We start from the raw sequence: 27,191 nt of genomic DNA, 5'->3' as shown, positions 1-27,191 counted from the left end.
ATTTTATCCAGCATCAATTTCTATTAAAGATGTAGAGCTATTATCAGATTTAACGGTAGCAACTGATACCCACTACTGTACTTCATAATCTAATAATGGAAAAAAGACATACCTCAACATTAGGGAAAAACAACGAACTTTAAAACAAGACTATTTATGCCTATTATTTGCACATGTATATAGTACAGTATAGCTACAAATAGTTGCGGAACTGGTGCAGGTTCTTAACTTACAAACTTAATTGAAAATGCCAAGAATCATACACCGATATTAATCTGTCTCCAAAGAAAAATACATACAGTAGTACAAAAAAATTAAGAAAAAAAAAATAGTATTCCTTGCCAAAAGGAATTAGCTTAATCATTTTATTTCAGTGTTCTCGGTAATATAAGATAATCGCACTTTTTTAATATATATATATATATATATATATATATATATATATATATATATATATATATATATATATATGGACAATCAATGCAATTAATACAGAAAAAATATTAAACCAAATAAACCATTAAAAAAATAATCAAGTTTGTTTAAAAACACGGGTTTTGTTTTTTATGAAAAACCCGTTTTTTTTTTTTTTCCACCCTGATAGCAGACCCACGAATTGCCTACATGTCTTGTATAAGCCACATACAACAGAATGTTGCGGTGTAATATGAAAAACAATTAGCTAGGGATGAGGTGCTAAGACGTCTTCCACGGGACTTAAAATGCGGCCGTAAATCAACAGGATGTGATATGGATAACATGGGGACCGATCAGCGAGAGCATGAAAGCGTTCCCGGGTTGGGGTCCGTCTATGGTGTCTCTACTCACCAACTGGGCCAACATCATGTTCATGGTGAGCGTGGGGCCGACCTGCTGGGCTATACAACGATGGGGTCTCCGCGTGGTCACGATCGCCAGTGCCACCCTGATGGCCGTGGGAACTGCTTTCCGCTGCATCACCTTCACCACGCCCGCCTTCACTGTGTACGAATTCATGTATATGGGTCTTTTTCTTCAAACAAAGGAAGCGAAGATTTAATCTAGCATTCATCTTTGCCATCCTCACATATATAGTTCAAAATTAGTACACCAAATCTGTTGTAGCTGACTTGTTTGTGAATTGCTTTGTCTACACCTAGCTCCTATACAGGTGGACATATTTTCACTAAACTTACAAAGCATGTACAATTGGTCTATGCTCATGCTGGTCAACGAAATGAGTATCTCCTCCCTTTCCTTCCATGCACCGCCATCTCTCCTATGAATTCCTTAACATTTTTAATATTCGGAAATTATCTCTATTTCATTTTAAAGTCTGCTGTCACTGAAGGAAGTTATGCGAAAAATCTGTGTTACAGAGATAAGCTACAATGACCATACGTCAATATAAAAACAAAGACAATTATAAGTTTGTGGGATGAACATATTATATATATATATATATATATATATATATATATATATATATATATATATATATATATATATATATATATTGACATTTCAACCTATTTTAGCGGTCAAAAAAATAAAAAAGGTCATATATATATATATATATATATATATATATATATAATGACATCTCAACCTATTTTAGCGGTCAAAATAATAAAAAAGGTCCAAAATACAGACGCTTTTCACTAGGTGAGAATTCTTCAGAGTCCAATGATCATTCATTCTACCTACCTACAGACGTCTTTATTCAACTAAAGAAAGATTCCAGGTACTTAAAAGGGTACAGATCGGGTGTAACTGTATGCTGTGAACAGGCTGTGCAACGTGGGGGCCATCCTGGCGGGGATAGGGGGTACGTTTGTCATCACGGCGCCGCCCCTCATCGCTACTGTGTGGTTCCCCGCGCATGAGCGAACTACTGCCATGGGTGAGGAGGCTCTAGTAGTTGCAATATCAATCTGTCTATTCATCTATCAATCTATCTATCTACCTATCTATCTATTTATTTATCTGTCTGTCTAGTGCTGAATGCCACTTGGTGCTCTTGCAGTCGTGATGAAAACAAGTGTCAAGCCATTCCTCCCGAACAGTGAGTAAGGTAGGCTAATTAGCAAAATGGCCATAAAATGAGAAGAAAATAATAATTTCTTTTTTTTCCTCCGCAGTCGTAAGCAAAGTAGTTACCTGAAATAGTAACAGGGAGTGATAAAAACAGTAGTCCTGTCATTCTCTCGGCATCGGCGATAAAAATAAATTAAAATAGTCAGAAAAAGTGACGGAAATAATAGCCATGCCATTCTACGCGCAGTCGAGATAAAAAGTAAGTTGAAATAGACATACAAAGTGATACTGATAATCCTGCCCTTCCCTCCGCAGCCGTGATGATGGGCACCAACCAGATGGGATCAATGGCCAGCTTCCTCGTGCCGCTCGTGGTGCAGATCCCGTCACCCACAGTATCCGTGGCCCTCGTTCGGCACCAGGTCATGATGGTCCTTTATATTGGTCAGTCGTGCACACTTTGGTTGAGATTGGGGGGGGGGGTTCTGGTGGTGAACATTCGTCTGCAATAGTTCTTTTCCTTTCTGACGCGTATTTCCTGGAGTTTTGAGAGAGAGAGAGAGAGAGAGAGAGAGAGAGAGAGAGAGAGAGATTCCAACAAACCCTCCATTAACAATCGTAGATACTATAACCCCATACACTGGCAACATATATTCTAAAACCCGGTTAGCTGGACATGGAAAGGAACTGCTGCTGACAACTCCACACTGGTTAACCGCTTCAAAACAATGACGTCCTTTTTTTTATCGGCCAGCCTCACGCTTCAACTGCGGGTGGGAAAGATGTGCATTGGGTAGTCTCTTCAACACGATGACGTTTTTTATATTATCTTATATATTTTTTTCTTTCAAGTTCCGGACGATTAATTCAAATTAGGAGAGACTTCTCGAAACAGAGGTATTAGATATGGCTTTCTGCATGGTCCCAAGAACAAAATGTGACCATAGTGTATATGCAAGCAGCGAGGCCAATATGATACCCAAACTAAGGCGTGAGCATAGTGTATAAGAAAGCAATGAAGTCAATATAGTCCCCAAACTAAGGTGTTACCACGGTGTGTAAGCAAGCTGTGAAGTCAATATAATCCCCAAACTATGGTGTGACCACACCACAGTGTATATGGCTCCCCACATACAGCTCTTCTCAATAGGGTGGAGTCAAAGGCTTTTCGTCTCATTAACTCTCCTCCACTTACTGACTCTCTTCAACCTCCGTCTCTTCGCCACACTGTTGCATCTTTATCTCTTTTCTATCGCTACTTTAATGGTCACTGCTCCTCTGAACTGTCTGCATGCATTCCTCCACCTCTGCGACGGGCGCGTAGCACCCGTCTAGCAGCAAACTCTCATCCCTTTTCTGTCCAACTCTCTAATGCAAGAGTTAACCGTTACTCCCAGTCCTTCAATTATGCAACAGGTCAACTCTGGAGCTGTCTCCCTCTGTCTGTATTTCCTGCTGCCTATGATCTCCAGTCTTTCAAACGCAGTGTGTCCAGACATCTCGAAATGATCGGATCTTGAATTTGGCTCTCTATCGTATTTTGTTTTTCTCTTGGAGGCTCATGGCCTTTGGTTCCTTCTTCCTCGCATTAAAAAAAAAAAAAATACCAGTGTATTCGTATAAGCAAGCAGTGAAGGCAAAGTTATCCCCAAACTAAGGTGTGACCAGACCATACTGCATAACCAAGCAGTAAGGCCAATGTGATCCTCAAACTAAGGTATGACCAGACCATACTGCATAACCAAGCAGTAGGGTCAATGTGATCCCCAAACTAAGGTGTGACAAGATCATACTGCATAAGCATGCAGTAAGGCCACTGTGATCCCCAAACTAAGGTGTGACCAGACCACAGTGTATACGCAAGCAGTGAAGTCAGTATGATCCCCAAACTAAAGTGTGACCAGACCACAGTGTACGCAAGCAGTGAAGTCAATATAATACCCAAACTAAGGTGTGGCATGACCATAGTGATAAACAAGTAGTGAAGGCAATATGATATCCAAACTAAGGTGTGACCACCGTACACTGGCAGGGATTGCTTGAAGCATCCTAGGCCATATTAACTCTCTCAGGGTTTAAGGGCTGGGAAATTCCTGACGTGTCTGGAGATTCTGCCTACCTTATCCAAATTAAATTCACTGCCTCCTCCACCCCCCCTCCATCCTCCCTACAAGGCCCTTCCCATCCCTCCCTGATACAAACCGCTAGTGTGCTCAATGAAAAAGAATATGAACGCACTTTATAGTGTATCTACTTCCTACTATCCCTTCAGTCCGATGATGTATTTTGCAATTATTACTATTGTCAGAGAATTCTACTGATCTTAGAAGCGTCTTTTCTACCTGGAGGGATTAGATATACTCTCCATTCCTAAGTTGATTAAAAGCTTCTGGATACAGGAAGAATAAACTAAATTCATACGTCATCGGATTCAAAGGGTTTATGACAAACTTCACACATGTAACGCGTATGAAAACCCTCAACAGGAGAAACTTCGTACACACAGACACACACACACACACACACACACACACACACACACACACACACACACACACACACACACACACACACACACACGTGCTATAAGTACGTAGTACGTCTGAAACGCATGCTAATAAGGCGTGCCTTCTGTGCCTCAGTTGCCGGTGTGTGCGGGACGCTGCTGGTGGCGGTAGTAGTGTACTTCCCTGCAAAGCCCCCGTCACCCCCATCACTCTCGTCAACAATGGAGCGCTTTCAGATTATCCCAGGACTCAAAACTCTCGCAACGTACGTATTTCTATGTCAGTACTTTATTTGGGTATTGTTGCGCTCTCATTCACATTCATAACTGCTTCACGCCTAACTAAATTACAGTACTTCTCATTCTTCCATCAGCTTCATAGTCTCTACGCAGTAAAGCTAAACATAAAGCCATATGGAGTGTAGGGTGATAAAACCTCACCCAAAGACGCGCACCCGAAATGGGCAGCGTTATAGCTGAATTCATGATTCACGGGGCACGGTGTGTGACTGGGAATTTGAGGGAGGGGGGGAAGTCATTCATGCTTCATCTAAGGTCCTAATTATGTTTGATGAATTACTTTCCATGACTATAGCGAAGCATATACTTCAAATGATCTTGGGTAGCACGCCACTGATTAGCAGCCAAGAATGCAATGAACAATATCAATTTAAATACAAGTTTTTGTCCTTTTCAAGGTACAAATTCATCAGCAGTTAGAGACGGACAACAGTGGCCGCAACATGAAAAATAAAACATTACGAACTACAAATAAAAACCTTAATGCAGCACCGTCATTAACCCCTTCAATCCGATGACGTATTTTTCATTTCATTCTTGCTACTACCACCTGACGATTTTGTTCAATTTTGGAGAGACCACTTGGGCTATGCTAGGCAACAGCCTCCACTACCTTCTTTACAACCTAATTTCTCATCCTAACTGAAGAGAATCGTTTGAGGGTGGTTAGAATAAAATATGAAAGCAACTGTATTTACTGTAGAAACTATCTATCTATCTATATACCTAGGCTGCTTCCCCCAAGGAAAGGGAGGTAGCCGAGACAGGACGACTCACTCTCCATTTACTCATCCATTCAAACACATTCATTAGCATCTTAGCCCCAAAGGGGAGAACGGACAGATCCTCACCGCATCACACCGCACAAGGGTCAACTGCGCAATGCAATCAGTGACATCCACAGCAGGGCCTGACAGCAGAACTGGTTTACCCCTGCCACATCATAACAGACCCATCCCCTTACCCGCACCTGACATGACTAGCTGATCAGACCAAATGCGGGAGAATATCCCCTCAGGGCTGCGTCATCACTTATTCATTCACAATTTCTCTCCATTTATTTCTGTCACGCACAGCCACTCTTCCTTGCTCAACAGACATCCCTCTCGCATCCAGTGCTCTCTTCACACTGTCCATCCATCCTATTCGTGGTCTCCCTCTCAGCCTTACACCTCTCACATCAGATCTAGTTATCTTTTTCACCAATCGTTCATTATCCATTCTCTCCATATGCCCAAACCATTGCAACACCCTCTGCTCAACTCTACCAGCCATCTCCCGAACAACTCCAGTTCTCCTTCGCACTTCATCATTTCGCACTCGATCCATACACGTCACTCCACACATACACCTCAGACATCTCATCTCCATTACATTCAAACTTTTCCTCTCTGCTACACCCACATTCCATGTTTCAGCCCCATATAATGCAGTCGGTACCACAACACCCTCATACAGCCTTCTCTTTACATCCATTCTAAGCGAACGACATTTAAACACTTTTTTCATTCCTCCCAGCACCTTTCCTACTTCATTTATTCTAAACTTCACTTCTGCATCTATTCTTCCATCCACAGCAACATGTGACCCTAGATATTTAAAACAATCTACCTCCTCAAGCAACTCACCATTCAAAACTATATTCATCCCCCTACCATCTATCAACCTCGTACACTTCATCACTTTACTCTTATTCTCATTTACTTTCAATTTCCTCCTTTCACACACCCTTCCAAACTCCTCTACCAACTGTCTCAATCTCTCCTCTGAATCAGTCACCAGTGCAGTATCATCTGCAAACAGCAGCTGCTTCAGATTCCACTCTCCTCCATCAACATTTACCAGACTCAGACCACCTAAAACTCTTGCATTCACCTCCCTTACAACACCATCCATGTAAATATTAAACAACCAAGGCGACATCACACATCCCTGTCGCAGCCCCACTCTCACGGGAAACCAATCACTCACAGCATTTCCCACTCTTACACACGCTCTACTATTTACATAAAAACTTTTCACCCCTTTTAGTAACCTACCATCAAGTCCATACAATCTTAAAACAGTCCACAAAGCCTCCCTATCAATTCTATCATACGCTTTCTCTAAATCCATAAATGCCCAAAACACATCCTTGCCTTTCGCTAAATACTTTTCACACACTTGTCTCACAGCAAACACCTGATCAACGCATCCCCTCCCTCTCCTAAAGCCACACTGTTCATCACTAATCACTCCCTCTGTACCCTCTCTAACTCTCATAATTAACACTCTACCATACACTTTACCTACAACACTCAACAGACTTATACCCCTAAAGCTAGTACATTCATACTTATCACCCTTGCCTTCATACAACGGGACCACACAAGCACTTGCCCAGTCAATTGGCACCATACCTTTCTCAAAGCACACATTCAACAATCTTACTAACCAGTCAACAATAGTCACTCCACCACCCTTCAGGCATTCCACAGCACACCCATCCATACCTGCAGCTTTCCCTGTTTTCATATCCTTTACTGCCTTCTCCACTTCTTCCTTCGTGATCAAAGAATCATTCAACTCTCCCAACACATTTATTCCTTGCACCCTTCCATCCGCCACAATCTCAGCCACCCTTTCCTCCTCTACATTTAACAATCTTTCAAAATACTCTGCCCATCTCTTCCTTACTGCATCCATCTCAATTAACATACTTCCATCCTCTGCTTTTACTCGTTCTTCCTTCCCAGACTCTCCCTTTCGCACCCTTTTCACCTCCTTCCAAAACATTTTCTTATTCTGTTGAAAATTCTCTGTCAGCCGCCTACCCCACCTCTCATCTGCTGCCACTTTAGCATCACGCACAGCCCTTCTCGCTCTATTCCTCTTTTCCTTATACCTTTCATATGACATCTCATCCTTCCTCTGCAGCCACACTTCATATGCCCGTCTCTTCTCAGCCACAGCCATACTTACTTCCTCGCACCACCATTCACTTCCTTTTCTTACACCACCACCCACACGTCTCACACCACACACCTCTTCTGCATGCCCCACCACAGCACTCTTAAACAACTGCCATTCCTCCTCCACACTGCCATTTTCCCGATCTTTCACTGCGTTCCACTCATCTTTCAATTTCTCCTGATACTCTATCTTTTTCTCTCTTTTATCCAACTCACTCACTTTCAAAACCTCCCTGCCACACCTAACCCTCCTAGCTCTCACCCATCTCTTACCTACTCTTAACTTTCCCTCCACCAGGTAGTGGTCAGACATACCTCCACCCTCCCCTCTCAGAACCCTCACATCCAACAATCTTCCTATTACATTCCTAGACACAACCACATAGTCCATCAAGGCTCTATCAACAACCCTTCCACCCTCCTGTCTCACTCATGTATACTTATAAATATCTTTCTTCTCAAACAGCGTATTCCCAATCACCATCTCTCGCTCAACACACATCGCTATCATTCGTTCCCCATTTTCATTTCTACCAGGCACACCATGCATACCAACTACGCCTTCAACTGCTACATTTCCCACTCTAGCATTCATATCTCCCATCATTACCACATTCACATTCGCTCCAAAACTCTGCAGACACTCATCAACATCATTCCAGAAAGACTCCCTCTCTTGTTCATCCCTTTCACTACCAGGCCCATATGCACTCACAAACACCCACAATTCACGTTCAAATTTCGCTTTCACCCACATCAGTCTCGATGACACCTCCTTCCATTCAATCACACACTGCTGTACTTCCGGACTCACTAACAAGGCCACACCTTCTCTTGCCCTTCCTCTATCAACACCTGACAATCTTCCATTCACACTTCCAAACATAGATTCCCCCTTCCCTTTCATCTTCGTTTCACTCAAAGCTAACACATCCAACTTTCTTCTCACAAACATTCTTCCAATCTCCTCCCTTTTAGCCTCAATTGTACTACATCCACGCACATTCATAGACCCAATCTTCAGGGTACGGGGATAACTCCATCCCCCATCCCTTTCTCTGGCCTGTCTCTTTTTAGGAACTTAAAAACAGAGGAGGGGGTCCCTAGTCCCCTCACCCCGCCCCTTTTAGTCGCCTTTTACGACACGCAGGGAATACGGTGGCAGTATTCTTCCTAACACAACCTGGCCGCAGAGTAGTAGTACCACCCCATAGTGTGGCCAGGTTGTGTAGAAACAACCGCCATTAAATTCTTCACAATCTGATTACTTTCCCTAAACTGAACAGAATCGTCTGAAGACAGCAAGAATAATAGATATAATACGCCATCGGATTGAAGGGGTATATACTGTACTCACTAATGCTTCTGTCCTCCGGATATGCAGCAACAAAACATTCCTACTCGTGACGCTGTCCTACTCCGTATTCGTGGGGACGCCCATCGGTTGGCTCACAATGCTTAACTACTCTCTCCTTCCACTGGGATTCCATGAGGTACAGTACACTACCGTATTGTTCAAGAACTAAATAATGAAACTGATAACCGACTCACATCAAACAAACAACTCTTTATCCTGAGATCCAAAGTTACCTATTCTAATTAAATTTATGACCAAAACACATCCAACTATTCTTCATCGGGAGTTCCGATACACGCCTGTTTTAGGAGTCACTCATTCCAACCAAATTTATAATCAAGTCGCTTCAAGACAAACTTTCCTTTATCCTGAGGTCCGATACAAGTCTCTGTTTTCGAAGCTACCTGTTCTACTCAAATGTATAACCAAATAATTTTTCTTAATTTTTATTCTGGGTCCGATACAAGTTTCATTTTCGAAGCTACCTGTTCTAATCAAATGTATAACCAAACAGCAAAAATAAATAAATAAATAAAACATTCTAAGGCCTGATACACGTCTGTGTTCGAACTTCTATACTCTAATCTAACGTATAGCCAACACCCCCCCCCCCCAAAAAAAAAAAAAAAAAAAAAAAAAACTGAGGTCCAATTTACGTTTGTTTTCGAAGTTACCGATTCTAATAAAATGTAAAATCAAACCACATAAAGAAACGGCCCTTTATCCTAAGTTTCAACATAATTTCCTGTTCAAAGTTACTTGTTATGATCAAACGTATAATCGTCACATAAATAAATACCCCGAGGTCCGATACACGTCTGTTTTCGAATTCACCTGCACATAATAAGCAAGCACGACAGTTACTCACTTTTATCAACCTCTCCAGCTCTTAAAACTGTGGCAATAAAATATGCTATTCAGTAACAAGGACTACAGTACATAAAAATCTGCTATCTTCCTAAATGGCTCGTGTTCACCCAGAAGTACAAATGGACACCTGGATGTTAATGTGACTGATGCATGCAGTATTCTAGGGGAAGACTGGGAACCGCAAAAACTAACTGTTTGCCATAATGATGCCCGCGTAATCGATAGGCATTAATACGTTTTATTTCTCCAGGATGCATTGATTCTACTTCTTTTTCCAGGATGCAGTGATTCTAAGACTTCTTTTTCCAGGATGCATTATTTCTAAGCCTTCTCTTTCCAGGGCGCATCACTTGTAAGTCTTCTTATATTTCCAGACTGCATTACTTCTATCATGCCTTCTGCTTTTTTCCAAGACGCATTACTTCTAAGCCTTCTTCTTTTCCAGGAAGCATTACGTCTTAGCATTCTTCTTCCTCCAGGGCGATACGATGTGGGTGGGTTTGGCGTCGGTGATTGCATCTGGTTTGTTGCCTGTGGTGCTGGGTCGCTTTTATGACTTCAATCAGGGACACATCAAGTTAATGATCCTCCTCCACATGTTCCTCGTCACGGCATGCTTCTACTGGTTCCTGCTACTTACTTACGAAATTATCCCCCTTTCAACATGTACGTATATATGCTAAGTTCTACTGGCTCATACCCCTTACATATAAAATTATCCCACGTTCAGCATGTACCTGTAAGTATTTGTGTTAATGCAAGGATTTACTGTAGTCCGAGAGGTGAGAAGGGGTACTGTTAGTGAGTCCAACTAGGTTTTAACTGTCTCAAGGGTAATCCTGGCCAACATCAACTACTGTATGTGAATCACAAATAGTTTGTATGGATGAATTATACGGGGGAGGGGATGGCAGAGTCGGTAGAGCGACGGCCCGCAATCCTAATGGACCCAGGTTCGAACCCCGGCTGGGGCAGGGAACAGTTTAAGAATTTGAATTTCATTAAAAGCAGACATTTCTGTGCTAGCAGATGACCCCGCCGACATGTCATAAACGTATCCCCACTAATACCAGTACACCAGTTCTGTATGAGACAGCCCTAGAATGTATTCAATATGGATGGTGAGTGTTAGCGCCGAAGTGGTGACATGTGGAGATGTAGGAGGACTACTGGGACTTGTGAATAGGCCCTGAAGCCTTTGCCCAGAGTCGGACACGTAAAAAAAAAAAAAAAAAAAAAAAAAAAAAAGTACAAAAGCTCCAAACTCTGACAATCGTTTTCAACACACAACCGCTGGTGGTTGTAAGTGTACAGTTTTTCAAGTCTGGTCACCACCTGCGTGGCTGCTTCAAGTCCTTGGCAGGACAAGGGTTGAACAAGCGAAGGTACTTGTTACAGCCACTGGAAAAAAAAAAAAATGCACAAATTCATTTGGCAGTTGCAACAATAAAATGAAAACTACATCATCGTAGTGAAATTGTTAAAGATTACTCACGTTCCGAAGGAGTAGGCCTAATTGTCTCTGGATGTACAGGGCAGGTGTACGTGACGGTGGTGGGCGCTATATCCCTTAGTTACGCGTCCATGCCACTCTTCTTTGAGGCCGCCATGGACATAGTCTACCCCGTGCCGGAGATATTGGCGTCGGCCTTCATGGTGGCAGGTGACAGCCTCGTTATCACCGTCTTCCTCCTCATCATGAATATTCCTAACGCTGGTAAGTCCTGTATATCTGTTGGGTCGAAGAAATATAAGGAATTTAGTGTGACAATATCCTCAACGTTTGCGAGCAAAAATGTAATAAATCAACGTTCGAGAATCCCATCCCCTGTATTTCTGCGAGTAAACAAGTAATAAATCAACGTTCGAAAATTCCACCCCCTGTATTATTTTTATTTTTTTATTTACCTACACTTAATTATATTTACTTAATTATTTTTTTTGCCACTGCAAAGGGGTGGAGTGGATGGTCTACACGCAGCTTGTTACCTCCTCCCTCACCGCCCTGCCGCTTCTCTGTTGCAAATTGGACACCACCAGAGCCAACATTGACAACAATATGAACCAAAGTGGCCGACCACCACCACCACCATCACCACCACCACGTCATACTGCCGCTTAGTTTCTCTCTTTCTCTCTCTCTGTGTGTGTGTGTGTGTGTGTGTGTGTGTGTGTGTGTGTGTGTGTGTGTGTGTGTGTGTGTGTGTGTGTGTGTGTGTGTGTGTGTGTGTGTGTGTGTGTGTGTGTGTGTGTGTGTGTGTGTGTGTGTGTGTGTGTGTGTGTGTGTGTGTGTGTGTGTGTGTGATAATCGCTGTCGTTTTAATTATCACGGTATTACAGCGTGGTGGATGTTCCTGATACCTAGGTTTTAAACATGTAATGGTAATCTCTGTTTAGGAGAGTTTCAACACATCCTTCACTATATTATAAAGGATTCTGATGAGGGTTGCACTATATACTATTTACCATGAAAATTGCAAAAGTCTGAGTGATGCTGCCTAAACAGTCTTGTAATACGTAAATAAATAAATTACATATATCTATATCTATCTATCTATCTATATTAACCATTTGTTTCACTCTTTTTCCGATCAAGCTATCCACACTCAGCTGAACGAATTCGTTCGGTCCGAGAAGGAACATAGTATCCCACCATGAGAGGGTTAATCGCGACTATATTAACACTCTGGCTCCTATGACTTACTCTCAGCTGAATAAAGGAGCAGCTGGAACAGAGTACGGTACTAAAGTTGTCCTTACCATGAAAGACGAGCAATAAAATTTTGTTTTGAAAGTCAATTATAATTTCACCAAGCAATGGCTACATATAAGGTATTATAGTGATAAACATTAACGGATGTCTTTAGATGCAGGGCACGGTAGGCAGGTAGAGCAGGGAGGAAAAGAATGTAAAGGCGGACCATGGAAAATAAATCGCTAAGAAAATAGTGAATGAGACCTTCCTAAAATGATAAGAATACAAGCCTATAAATCAGTAAATCTTCCATAAGCTCATCAACCAGCCATAAAATCACCAATACTGTTGCCAACAAAGTAGCCTATAGCTACACTATTGCTCGAAACTCCCCAATCTCAAGAAATAAAATTAGCAAATTCAATGACGGCATGTTAACGTGAAAGATACTGAGGAGAAACTCCCTTTGTTGGCACGCCGAAAAAAAAAAAAAATACTCTGGGAACGGAATAACAAGTGTATGCCCAGCATATGAAAAATGGAAACCGTACGTATCAAAAGGAGAGGGGCAGATACACTAGCGGTAGTTTTCCGCTTACTTGAAGTGATATAAAAACATAATGGAGACAGTCTCTAACCCCTCCAAAAGCCGAACGATCATGATGCAGTTCCTCTGATCAATGCAGACCTGGCCTCAAGGTTATGTTTAAATCAGTCACCACTACTTACGAAGGCACAGTCAGATAGCTTTGGTTTTGTTCAAATTTCTTTCATTTAGGTCACGAATGGAAATATAATGCATGTATCTACCTCGTGTATCATTCGTGGCAAACTCTACCCTGTTCACTTTGAGGCTTAAAACTGGCACCTCACACTCGTGAATGCTCAACTACTGCCATATGATGGTAGCCATGAAGAAGTGCTATGGAAAGGAGGTGGAATCGTTGTACTGTCGTATTTTGCCAGTGAGCTACGGGGATGCTACAAAGGGCCAAAAATCTCCACCTAGTTCAAGTAAATGAACCATAGAAGTGATACAAAGTGGTGATGTAATTACGTACGCCTGATGGTTTAGTGGTATAAAGGCACATGTCGGAGTGTAGATTTTATCTTACGCACATAGGTTCATAACTTTTTTTTTTTTTTTTAATGCCACCAGGGCTTTGGATGATCGTCTACCTCCAGCACCCTCTTGAGGGGACCAGTATGCGACTGGGTGTTTGTCGTTTTATTATTATTTACTGTAGAGGTGCTGGGGAGGGACGCCTTCATGTGGCCCCGATATAACTGGGCGGCTCACCCTGTCTGGTTATAAAAACGTCCCTCGACTACTTTCCTAACCTCCAGGAGGAGGATGGTGGGCTGCTGGAGAAGGCCAAGATAAGCCTGCAGTCCACCGGGTTCACGATTCAGATAAATCTAATGCTAACTCTTCATCATCATCATTACCATCAACACAAACAACAACAACAACAATTACTACTATTACTATTACTACTTCATTAATTAATTAATTACAGAAATGATTCATTAGTGTTACAATGGAGAGTGAAAAATAACATCCGTCACATTCTTATAATGCTAAGGTCTATTTGTCTGTCTGTCTTTGTCTCAAACCATTCTTGCCAGCAGTATTCTCCGTTTACGATAGTAAGTAATCTATAATGTGCTAACGTAGGCTTAGAATCAACATCCAATCACTCCCCTTATCTTATCGGTATCATCTTCCCAGCAGAAAAATCTCTCACTCGTGTGATTACCTTTAGAGATGTACGCAATCATCATCACATAGTTAACGAAGCGAGGTGGATCAATTCTGCTATTATGAAAAAAATTAATTGTTCAGTTTTGTACTTTTGGTGTTGACAAAATACAAAGTTAAAGTTCGTTAACCACCGGCACACAGCTGCGGTCACAGACATTAACTGGCAAGACGTTCTTCGGACAAGTTTAAATACAGGAAAGTAACAGCTGTCCGGTAAGTCATGCGACACTGATTTGTCTGTATTAGAAAACAGCAGTGGATACTGACTTGAGAAATAATAGAAAAGCTATTGAATCTACGAAACAATACAATTACTGGATCTAAGGAATAATACAAATGTTACTGAATCTAAGAAATAATGTAAGTGTTACGCTACTTAATCTAATATCATCATCCACTGAGCTCGAATTATCCTTTAGTTGTGAAACGACAAGACAAACATGCAAAATTTGTGCAATGCAGACCGTGCTTCTTGCATAAACTACACTCCATTCACCCTAACTTGGTGAATTTTTTCCTCCATTTGTAACTCATTTCTCGCTCCTCAATGGCAGAAAAAAAAAAAAACACTAGCTTTACAACCTTTCCACAGTCCTTCGTAGCTAGCACCATAAACTAGTGTATCTCGTTATGACTCAGCATTTAGTTGGAGCGGTGCCAATTTTACACCTATGCTCGTTTTACCGTAACCTGGCCTCGATTATCGCCCGTTTACAGGTTAATTCAAGCATACCTGTGGCAAAATATGACAATACTATGACTACATCCTTTCAATAGCACTGCTTCGTGACTAAAATAATATTCTAATGTTAATCTCTAGTTACAACTCAATATTCATGATAGAGAGATAGCAGTTTTACGTCCGTACTCTTATTATCCTCCTTCCATCCTTCACCCAATCCTATGGCGCCCCATAAGGAGCGCAGGAACCCGGGGCTATGCAAGTTGGTCCTGACATTTAAGATGAGAGTGGCCTAAAATTGCCGTCTCGTCACTCAGAATGCCCATTGTAAAAAAATATAAAATAAATAAATAAATAAAATGTTATGCTGGTCAATAAGAAGTCCCATGCAAAGATAGTACAATTACAACAATGTCTTTTTGTTGAGCTGCGGGAAATAAACTGCAAATGGGCGAAAAGTTAGGCGGAGTAAAAATTAAAAGTAAAGTGGGTATAGTTAAAGTAAAGAGAGTATATATACGAAGAGGTGTAACAAAGGTGAGCTCAGTGATATATTTTTAGCTCTTGCTTTAATGACCTATTGTATTATGTCACGGTCGTTTTCCTGAGTCTTGAGAGAATTACAACCAAAGTGCTAACCAGACACTGTGTATTCACTTACTAATGTGTCGGAATTACTTCTGAGGTATAAAAATACAAAAAGAAAAAAGGAAGAAGAAACGAAGAAAAAAGAAGGAAAAATGTAAAAGGAAAAAGAGAAAAGAAAAAGGAAGAGTAAAAACGAAAAAGGAAGAATAACAAGGCACATGAAAAATGGAAAGTTAGAAAAGAAAAGGAAGGAAAAAAAGGAAGGTGAAAAAAGAGAAAAATGCAGTGATCAGGTTTTGGTCCGGTATTTCTCATCGGTTAAGGACACTCTGGAGCAATTCTCCCTTATCAGTTTATTTTTCTATCTGCTGCGTTCATATATTTTGCAAGGTATTTACATAACTGATCAATGTTAGTATAAAGAAGTATACAATACAAAGGAGACTACTGATGTGCAAATTTCAAGGAGACTACTGATGTGTAAATTTCAAGTTAAATCGCTAAGAAAAATGCGTCAGAAACCCTCCCCCACAGAATACGGCCGTTTGGCAGTTCTTAATTATCTCAAGAGAAATTAATCACACGATACGAAAACAGTAATGTGAACTATACAGCACCCGAAAATGCATTAACACTGACACTCACGATTATACTGTAGGCCTATTATACACCACAAAAACAACACTCTGAAACTGTACACAGAAGAGCTGCGCCTATATGTGATGGCGCTGCACACCCTGGGTGGAGCGAAGCAGCTGCGGCACCCACCCAGGAGTCAAACCTCTTAATGTTTAACTGTACCTCCATGTGAAGATGACTGGTCTGACCACTGTATGGCCCTGTCTACCACATAGGGACACCGGTTTCCCGCAAGGTGTGTGTGTATTAAATCCGTAAGACGACCCTAGAGAAGCAGTTGCTTATCTAATGTCGACGGGTTTGCTTGGCCTGATAGACCGTGGATAAACAACAACAAGATAAGTGTAACATAGCGGGGCTTAGTTCTCAACAGCAATACAAAATATGATGCACAGTATAAGCACATCAATAAACTAAACGCAAATTACTGTCATTCATTTCAGCGATCTGTGAAGGATGAATGACAGCGGCTTCAGACACCTTGGAACCTCTGATGAAACAGGTAAGCACTTACTAAGGTGGGTACCTGAACGTAACTGACTCAACCTTTTCGCTGCAGTGGTCAGGTGCTGCAGAGGAACTCCTTCATGTGATGGTACGGATATACCGCTGACTGGTTATAAACGCGTCCCTCCATTACCTTCCTCTCCGCCGAAAGGATAGTGGAGAGCAGGGGAGGAAAACTTCAGCCTGCAGTCTACTAGGTTAACATTCAGATGAACCAGGGGCCACACCTACTATTGGGGTGTTTGGAATGGGCACCCTACAACAACAGTACTTCAATGTCGCTAACACCAGGCGATTTTAATTAGCAGTGACTAACCCTTCACAGCGAATGGGTTTAAAAACTCCAGGTCACTCCATTAAAAGGCGCGAAGTAGTATAATGTGTGTGTGTGTGTGTGTGTGTGTGTGTGTGTGTGTGTGTGTGTGTGTGTGTGTGTGTGTGTGTGTGTGTGTGTGTGTGTGTGTGTGTGTGTGTGTGTGTGTGTGTGTGTGTGTGTGTGTGTGTGTGTGTGTGTGTGTGTGTGTGTGTGTGTGTTTACATATAATTTCGCCTCTCCATGCCCTTGCTGTTCTCACTGCTATCAGAATGTCTGGTGTCTGGTAGTGACGGGGGGCCACAGAGGGACGGCCGTGACGGACATTGCAGCTACGACGCCTGTGAGAGCCACGAGTCAGAGCCCACGCGTGATGATGCCCTACCCGTCAGATCCTATAGGTCGAGATTCTGGATTCTGGCCGTGTTCTCCATGATGAACTTTATAAGGGTATGTGTGTAATAAGGGTGTTGAGTGCAGAGTAAGGGTATCAGGTGACGATATGAGGTGTTGGGTGAAGGTATGGGGTACAGGGTGAGGGTATGAGGTGTGTGTGTATGAGGTGCAGGCTAAAGGTATGAGGTGCAGGGTGAAAGCATGAGCTGTCGAAAGAAGGCAATAGATGAGGGTATGAAGTGTAGGGCGAAGGTATAAGGTGAGCGTATGAGGCTAGGGTATGAGGTGTAGGGTGAAGGTATGCGGTAAGGATATGAGGTGAAGGGTGAAGGTGGTGTGGGTTGAAGGTATGAAGTGAGGCTATGAAGTTGGGTATGAGATGTAGGGTGAAGGTATGAGGTGAGAATATGAGGCAGAGGAGGTGCAGAATAAAGGAATGAGGAGTAGCGTGAGGTATGGTGTAGAGTGAGGATATGAGGTGAGGGTAAGAGTATTTGGTGTTGGATGAGGATACGAGATGTTGGGTAAGAGTATGAGGTGACAGCATGATGTGTAGGGTGAGAGTATCATGTGCTAGGTGAGGATATGAGGTATGGCACAACGTGAAGGGTGAAAGTAGGAAGTAATAGGTGAGGGTATGAGGTGTATAGGGTTTAGGGTAAGAGTATGTGATGTCTCTAAATCCTTATCTGCCTCGTGTGCATATTTCATCTGTTATCTCGTATTCTTCTACTACTACCTTCATTATCACAATCTGACATATTCTACCGAACAACATGGAGTAATGGCTAAACGTGGATCAACTGGGGTCTGTTCGCCTAGAGTATGGAGGTTTAATAGGCATATTTTAATTTGCAGTGGAATTAATGGCGAAAAAAAGGAAAGGAAGACATCTCGAGGCTTACCGTATCATGATTCTCGCATATCCAAACAATCCAGTATATGACAACATAAACTGCTTAGTTGTAGCGACTCTCATGTTTCTACGGACATTCTATCTAAACTAAACAAAGGGTGGAGTTGTAGCAATTCCCACATTTCAACATATATTCTTAGGGGAAAAAAAGACTCAAATGTTGCGATTCTCATATGTCAACATATGTTCTATCTAACCTCAACAAAAGGGGTTGGTCTGGGTCACCTGGGGTCCGATCTCCAAGAGCATGGAGTCTGCGTTCGGGTGGGAGTCGTCCACAGTGGCTCTGCTCACTAACTGGGGCACCATCATGATAGTGACGCTGATGCTGCCTACCTGCTGGGCCACTCAGCGCTACGGCCTCAGGGTGGGTATGATCGTAAGCGCCGTCCTCATGGCTGCTGGCACTGGGGTCCGCTGCATCACTTCCACCACGCCCGCCTTCACCATGTACGTTTTTCATATAATGCTGTATTACTTCATATCCTCCGAAAGACTGCTTCCAGGACCTGAAGGCTGTCAATGGCATAGTCACTATACAAGCATGTATACAGTGGTCAGAATGAATCTAATAAGAGACAAAAGAACGGTTTACTCCATATTATATAGTTATCATGCAAAACCAAGTGGGAAATAGAGTGGTGAAAAAATCTGGAGTAAATCGACCAGTAGTTTGCCAAAATAATCAAGAAAATAACCCCAAGGCGCAACGCAACCAGAGGCAAAAAGACTGATTAATACAAATGACACGCTAAATGAAAAGCCACTTTGGCGTATCTGACCCTAAGTGTATTAATGACGTAACGTGTGCTGTGAGAGACCATGTCACTTGAGTCAATATGTTAGTGTGTGTGTGTGTGTGTGTGTGTGTGTGTGGTGAGACTGTGTCATCATATCGTTGTGTATATGGTGACAGACTGTCATCATATCGTTGTGTATATGGTGACAGACTGTGTCATCATATCGTAGTGTATATGGTGACAGACTGTGTCATCATATCGTTGTGTATATGGTGACAGACTGTGTCATCATATCGTTGTGTATATGGTGACAGACTGTGTCATCATATCGTTGTGTATATGGTGACAGCCTGTGTCATCATATCGTTGTGTATATGGTGACAGACTGTGTCATCATATCGTTGTGTATATGGTGACAGACTGTGTCATCATATCGTAGTGTATATGGTGACAGACTGTGTCATCATATCGTTGTGTATATGGTGACAGACTGTGTCACCATATCGTAGTGTATATGGTGACAGCCTGTCATCATATCGTTGTGTATATGGTGACAGACTGTGTCATCATATCGTTGTGTATATGGTGACAGACTGTGTCACCATATCGTTGTGTATATGGTGACAGACTGTGTCATCATATCGTTGTGTATATGGTGACAGACTGTGTCATCATATCGTTGTGTATATGGTGACAGACTGTGTCATCATATCGTAGTGTATATGGTGACAGACTGTGTCATCATATCGTAGTGTATATGGTGACAGACTGTGTCATCATATCGTTGTGTATATGGTGACAGACTGTGTCATCATATCGTTGTGTATATGGTGACAGCCTGTCATCATATCGTTGTGTATATGGTGACAGACAGTGTCATCATATCGTTGTGTATATGGTGACAGACTGTCATCATATCGTTGTGTATATGGTGACAGACTGTGTCATCATATCGTTGTGTATATGGTGACAGACTGTGTCATCATATCGTTGTGTATATGGTGACAGACTGTGTCATCATATCGTTGTGTATATGGTGACAGACTGTGTCATCATATCGTTGTGTATATGGTGACAGACTGTGTCATCATATCGTTGTGTATATGGTGACAGACTGTGCCATGTGTGCGCCATCGTGACCGGTGGGGCCGCCTCCTTCATACTCACTGCTCCCCCCGTCATCGCAGCTACCTGGTTCCCCATCAACGAGCGCACCACGGCACTAGGTGAGGTTAGGAAGGTGTAGAGGTTAGTAGAGAGTGAGGTTAGCAGGATGGTGATGTTGGCTGGATGGTGAGGTTGGCAACGTGGCGAGTTTACTCGTTCAGTGGAGGTTAGGAGGGTGGTCAGGTTAGGGAGGTAGTGAGGTTGGGAAGCTGATGAGATTAGTATGGTGGTGGTGCTAGGAAGGTGGAGGAGTTAGGGAGATGGTGAGGTTGGGAAGGCGGTAGTGTTACCATGGTAGTGAAGTTAGCAAGTTCTCGTTTTATGCAGCTTTTTTGTAATAATAAAACAACAATAATAGCAGCAGCAGCAGCAGCACTAATAGTAGTAGTAGTAGTAGTAGTAGTAGTAGTAGTAGTAGTAGTAATAATAATAATAATAATAATAATAATAATAATAATAATAATAATAATAATAAAATAATAATAATAATAATAAAATAATAATAATAATAATAATAATAATAATAATAATAATGAATAATAATAATCTATAGTTATCCGATTTGTGTATGTTTGTTGGTTTGTGTGGTACCGCAACACAGGAAAAAATGCGCAACGTAGCGCAATTTTTGTTACAGGAAGGTACCGTTAAAATGCCCATCAAGAATAAAACCGTTTCCAGTTCAATCGGGCCACCGGTTCCCGAATTACGGCTCATTTCTGGCCTTCTGACATCAAGCGAAGACGGCCGAAGGCTGCCTTTAAGCGATTAATAATAGTAATAATAGTAATAATAATAATAATAATAATAATAATGATGATGATAATAATAAAAATCCATTCATCCATCATTCAATCCTGTATTGCCTCATGAGGAGCGTAGAAGCCCGGGGGTAAGCAAATTGGTCCTGACATTTAAGATGAAATAATAATAATAATAATAATAATAATAATAATAACAGCAGCAGCAGCAGCCTAATACCTTCCTTCTATTGACTCATCACCTCCTCAGCCGTCGCACTGGGCGCCAACCAGCTGGGAACCATGGGTAGCTTCCTGGAGCCGCTGATCGTAAGTGTCCCCTTCAGTGGCGTCCCCGTCACCCAGGTCGTCCAACAAGTCATGCTCCTCCTCTACATCGGTTAGTATTACGGTTTTCTGGTTCCTTTGTTTTGTTATGCGGGGAACTTAATTTGTCACACGATCAGTTTCCAATCTCAGTTTCGTTATGCAATGAAAGTTAGTTAATCACACTATCAGGTTCCAATGTCTGATGCTGTGCAGTGAAAGCCAGTTTATCACACTATTAGGTTCCAATGCCTGTGTTATCCACGAAAAGTTTGTTTATTCTAACCCCTTAACGCCGATAACTCAATTCTCTGTTTATTCTTGCAACCTCCAGCTCTCTTTACTCAAACTGAGAGAATATTCGAAATGGTGAGATTAGATAACAGCTTACATTTACCCCTTCACAACACCGTCTCCCCAAAGCTAAGTAAAATCATCCGGAGGCAACAAGGATAAATCAAGAAAATACGTCATCACACTGAATGGATTAATGACACGATCAATTACCAGTGTCTGGTGTTTATGCAGGAAGAGTTGCTTGCTTGTAGTTTTTCATTCATACAGACACCAAACACTTCACAAACATGCGAATATGTAAGCGAAAAAATACGAGAAACAATGTGACTTCTGATAGTATTTTATTCCTACGGAGATCTGTATAGTTTAGAAATTATTTAAAGGTCCTTGATAATAATTCACTGCTATGGAGAACTGTTTATCCTAGAAATTAACTAAAGATCCTCGAAAACTTCTGTCCCAGTTGCGGGGGTGTGCGGCGTCCTGCTTGTTGCAGTGGTGGTGTATTTTCCCGCCAAGCCGCCCTCGCCACCATCACTCTCCGCAGCTATTGAGCGCTTCAAGGTCATCCATGGACTCAAAACTCTGGCAACGTCAGTAACTATAGCTTTCTTACTGTACACCGGGGATGATCTACTATCACCACTACCAATGCTACTACTACTGTACTACTGCTACTATTACTATACTACTACTACTGCTACTGTTACTGTACTACTACTACTACTACTACTAATAATAATAATAATAATAATAATAATAATACACTTCAATACTGTTTTCAGATTATACTGTTCATACGACTTTTAAAACTTCTTAAATATTCATCAGCTATCATAATCCAGTTAATCATCCCCAAGAGTTCGGGAGGATGAATCATGTGGGAAACCATTTCCGTCCATAAGGTCATTAGTATGTAACTGTAATCCGTAGCTGTTGAAAAATGAAACAATGTTGAAAGTGCATTTTTAAATCAAAACTTACCCCAAAATAATGTTTCATTTTCTCGCACATTCCCTGGGGTCTCCTCTCTGCCTCGTAATACTGTCATAATTAACTTAAGTGGATCTTTGTAAAAAAAAAAAAAAAAAAAAAAAAAATCGTGAAACTGTGTCTACCACGAAATAATGACAGCCAAACAATTATCGTTGCATCCAGCCAAACTCTGTTCCTCGTCTTTACAGAAACAAGACATTTCTGGTCTTACTGATAACTTATGCAGTCTTCGTGGGTCCGCCTATCGCCTGGTTCACCGTGGTCGACTTTTCCCTTTTTCCTCTAGGATTCAACCAGGTAAGGAACAACAGCGTGGTGTTCAGTTTCCGGACACAGTAATGCTGTGTGGTCCATATACTGCGCCTCTCGAAACACTAACTGCAGGCAATCCTCAAAACTATGTCATGGATGTGTTTTAAATATATCATAATTTTCCATTCAACTGATACTGCAGACTAGGGGAACTGGTAATCAGCATTACCGGTATGCACTCGAACACTAACAGGCAATTTTTCAGTAATTCGCTGTGGACTTCCGATAAAAAGAACCTCATAACAAAACGACGACTTACTGTATCTTGTGTTGTGGGGACGGCTAGGTCTATAGGTGAGGGTGTTGGAATGGGTTATCCACACGTATTGAACTGACGCGGCACTATAAAGCAAACATGAATGGATTATGGAAAATATACAGACAATGAAGCAAGGCAAACGTTGGTAACAGCCGTCTCCTCAACACACTAGGCTTTGTTGGCCGAGATCCACGACTACGGTGGCAAAACAAATGAACCACCCTTTATAACATTTATATCCCACATTATTGTTGCTATGACCCAAGTTCATTTGAGCATGAACCCATTGGACTACACGCTAAGGTTACCTTATCCTGTAGTCCACCATCCTCTTTAAGGGGGGAGGGGGGAAGTTGAGGGATGTGTGTATAACAGGGCAGTGGAGCCGCCCGGTTTTATAGAAGCTATCACGTGAAGGTGTCCCTTTCCGGCAACACATCCCATACTTCAGTAATCATTAAAAAGTCCAACCGACCGTAGGCAAGTTTCAGGTGTTAAGCAATGTGTTAAACCAACACGCTGCATTATGCTCTCAATACCAGCCATAGCCTCCAGGAATGAAAACTATTTATCCATGTAAAATGGAAATTATTCAAACGGGATAATAGTAGTGTGCCAGTAACTTACACCTTCCTTCCCCCCCCCCCTTCCACACACACACACCTACTGATATACTGTTACAACTTCGACCCTCAAGTTTAAAGTAATTCAATAATTCGCCAGTCATTTGAAAGGACGACTATACAGCAAACTGTGTGTGTGTGTGTGTGTGTGTGTGTGTGTGTGTGTGTGTGTGTGTGTGTGTGTGTGTGTGTGTGTGTGTGTGTGTGTGTGTGTGTGTGTGTGTGTGTGTGTGTGTGTGTGTGTGTGTGTGTGTGTGTGTGTGTGTGTGTGTAGTCAGATTAAAACAGTAAAAGAAATAAAAACGAGTTTCTCACGTCAAGGGTTGTCAGGAAGTAAGATGGGTGGAGGACTTCATTATATCACACAGTGCTTGAGCATTTGTTATAAACAGACATCTTCAAAATCTCATCGGTATTGATGAGTAGTGATTTTTATGCTGTAATTACTGCTGAATACTTTGAACACAGAAAAATATCTATACCCCACGATGCAGACTAACAACTGTCATGTAGTGTATAACGTGGCATGAAAAAGTGTAAATCTAAAGCAATTTATATAAACAAGGCGGTGTGGCGCATCATGTGATAGTACTGCTAAAGATCCCACCCATCTCCTTGACCGCCAATGAAAAGTAAGAGAATAACCAATGGGGTGCGGCTCGTAAACTCTACACTCACAACCAACCTAATTTCACCTCCCCCACCGAAGAGGAAGGGAAATGTTCCCCCGAGCTAGACCTTATTAGGTCATATAGCCCTGCTAGGTGACAGAAGGGCGCTACCCCTCCCGGCATGGCACCTGCCGGGCATGGGTCGAACTCACGACCCCTCCGGTCTTTAGTCCAACGCTCTACCACTGAGCCACCCTGCCACCCCCCCCCCCTCTTCCGCCGAGATGATGACGGTATTACAGTTTAAGGAACCAACAATATAAGTATGCTCTATATTCCTGGAATCAGACCATTCATGAACAGTCACGAAGTCTTAATACATTACAACATACCCCGAGAACGTTTCAACAACCAAACACAGTACCAAAATACTTACTACCCAACTGTTCTCACAATTGTAAAAATAAAAAGCCTGTGCTAATATGAAACCGAAGAGCTAATGGGTCATTAGTACGGCAAAGACATTCATATATCAGGGAAGTGATACAAACCAAGATGACCTGATGTGAAAAACAGAGGATAATTTTGTGTAATATCCCCCCCGGTTGGCTATCTGCAGAACTCTGCCATGTGGGTGGGGACGGTGTCCGTTCTGGCCTCCGGTGTGTTGCCGGTCATCGCAGGTCGCCTCAATGACCTGATTCAAGGTCACATAAAGCTGCTGCTCATCTCCCTCATGATCGCCACCACTGCCTGCTTCTACTGGTTCCTCCTGCTCACCTACCAGATCATCCCGGTCTCAACATGTGAGATAATCGTCATTTCCTAAATTCTGGTATTATCCGTGTATTCACTCTCAATTATATTAATACACTGCATAGAAGATGCTGAATACTGCAGAACATATTCTGCTTCAAGCTTCATAGCAGATGCCGGCGAAAACACCAGAATTCTGATGCAAACGTTTGAGTTGATGCTACTGACCACTTAAGTGACAATTTATTTCCAAGTTCACTGACCAACTACCTAGGACATACAGACGAACTGTACATATAATCTTTCTCATCCAGGGCACCCTATCATAAATGTTTATTATCTCCACGAACAGGGCAGGTGTATGTGTCGGTGGTGGGCGGAGTAACTTTCAGCTACGCAGCAATACCTCTGTTTTTTGAGGCAGCCATTGACCTTGCCTTCCCGGTGTCAGAGTTATTGGTGTCGGGAGTGCTGATCGCCACGGACGGAGTCGTCATCACCGCTGTCCTTTTCGTCCTTAATAACCCTAGTCTTGGTGAGTGATTGGCTTTTTTTTTTTTTTCTTGAATGCATCCGACCTAGAACCTACGAGGGTGCAGGCACCTAACGTGGTGCACAGCATGATCACAACAGCCCCATGCAAATGCAATGAATGGACGAATATATAACTCCCTCCATCCATCCTCCCCGGCCCCTTGTAACTGTCACTGATGACACGGATACATGGTAACATTATACAGTATATCGGCATATTATATAGCCAATATACAGGAGAGAGAGAGAGAGAGAGAGAGAGAGAGAGAGAGAGAGAGAGAGACAGACAGACAGACAGAGTAAAGCTCGGCTGCATCACTTCTAAAATGTTATTGTTTGCCTATATATGTTATTTTTTTTTTTAATGTGCCCGACTTTGGGAAAAGGCTTTAGGGCCACTCCCAAGGCCCAGACGTCCTCCTACACACCTCCTAATGTCACCACTTCGGCGCTAACATCCACCGTCCATACTGAATACATGCTAGGGCTGTCTCATACAGGACTGGTGTACCGGTTTTAGCGGGGGTATTTTTACATGTCGGCCGGTCTTCTTGTAGATCGTACGGTCTCCTTTTATGAAATTCAAATCCTTAAGCTGTCCCCTGTCCCAGCCAGGATTCGATCCTGGGTCCATTAGCACTGCTGGTCGCTTCTCTACCGATTCAGTCACCGCCCCCCCCCAAAAAAAAAAAAAAATGCATTAAAAACATAGTTTTCAGTGTTTCTCTGAAAACATTTGAAACTGTTTATGGGGCTGTTTCATTTGAAAAACACTGTATATGTATATATATATATATATATATATATATATATATATATATATATATATATATATATATATATATATATATATAAAATTTCCTTAAAACTTATTTTCACTGTTTTGAAAAACTTTTGCACTTAGAGAAATTATGATGTTAACAATGTTATAGTATACTTTCTCCCCTTTCCCAAGACAAGCATATGACTACAGATGTTACATAAGCTACTAAAGCAATGCAATGGCAAGTCATCTTATATATATATATATATATATATATATATATATATATATATATATATATATATATATATATATATATATATATATATATATATATAAAGGCTTTTCTCATAACTATAAATTGAATGAGGAAAAAGGTGCTACCGAAGAAAATGTAATTTTAGAAACTTCACAACAAAGCCTCATGATGCTTCCCCTCCACAGGTTTCACGTGGATGGTAAGCACGATAGTCATCACTTCCTCCTTCACTATCCTGCCGCTCTACTACGTCAATATACACTCGACCAGGGCGAACATCGACAACTGAACACACCGACGGATATT

At 41.9% G+C, this 27,191-nt stretch overlaps 2 protein-coding genes across 2 annotated transcripts; both read left to right on the top strand.

Moving 5' to 3' along the window:
- Window positions 1-781: 781 nt before the first annotated feature.
- LOC145412996 (solute carrier family 49 member 4-like) lies at window positions 782-16,518 on the top strand. Its single transcript, XM_080282817.1, has 7 exons — window positions 782-984; window positions 1,770-1,882; window positions 2,332-2,460; window positions 4,659-4,788; window positions 10,446-10,666; window positions 11,535-11,717; window positions 16,433-16,518. The coding sequence occupies exons 1-7, from the start codon at window positions 782-784 to the stop codon at window positions 16,516-16,518; spliced, it is 1,065 nt and encodes a 354-aa protein (XP_080138943.1).
- A 307-nt stretch (window positions 16,519-16,825) lies between these two features.
- Window positions 16,826-27,174, top strand: LOC145412995 (solute carrier family 49 member 4 homolog). Its single transcript, XM_080282816.1, has 10 exons — window positions 16,826-16,871; window positions 17,461-17,639; window positions 18,710-18,951; window positions 20,355-20,467; window positions 21,420-21,548; window positions 22,236-22,365; window positions 22,957-23,065; window positions 25,193-25,379; window positions 25,682-25,864; window positions 27,071-27,174. Exons 1-10 carry the CDS (start codon window positions 16,826-16,828, stop codon window positions 27,172-27,174), a joined length of 1,422 nt encoding a protein of 473 aa, XP_080138942.1.
- Window positions 27,175-27,191: the final 17 nt, after the last annotated feature.

The sequence above is a fragment of the Coenobita brevimanus genome, chromosome 94 (genome assembly GCF_032717465.1).
Source record: "Coenobita brevimanus isolate Jiangsu-jjx chromosome 94, ASM3271746v2, whole genome shotgun sequence".
In the NCBI taxonomy this organism is placed as follows: Eukaryota; Metazoa; Arthropoda; class Malacostraca; order Decapoda; family Coenobitidae; genus Coenobita; species Coenobita brevimanus.
Note: the sequence above shows the minus strand (reverse complement) of the source record. Positions and strands in the feature narration are given on the sequence as shown.

Excerpts from the sequence above, each read along its gene's own strand:
- LOC145412996 (XM_080282817.1), top strand. The coding sequence starts at position 782 with ATGAAAGCGTTCCCGGGTTGGGGTCCGTCTATGGTGTCTCTACTCACC. Across the intron at positions 985-1,769 it reads ACCACGCCCGCCTTCACTGT|GCTGTGCAACGTGGGGGCCA; the intron begins GTACGAATTCAT and ends TGCTGTGAACAG. Across the intron at positions 10,667-11,534 it reads AATTATCCCCCTTTCAACAT|GGCAGGTGTACGTGACGGTG; the intron begins GTACGTATATAT and ends CTGGATGTACAG.
- LOC145412995 (XM_080282816.1), top strand. The coding sequence starts at position 16,826 with ATGAATGACAGCGGCTTCAGACACCTTGGAACCTCTGATGAAACAG. Across the intron at positions 23,066-25,192 it reads TTCCTCTAGGATTCAACCAG|AACTCTGCCATGTGGGTGGG; the intron begins GTAAGGAACAAC and ends GGCTATCTGCAG. Across the intron at positions 25,380-25,681 it reads GATCATCCCGGTCTCAACAT|GGCAGGTGTATGTGTCGGTG; the intron begins GTGAGATAATCG and ends CTCCACGAACAG.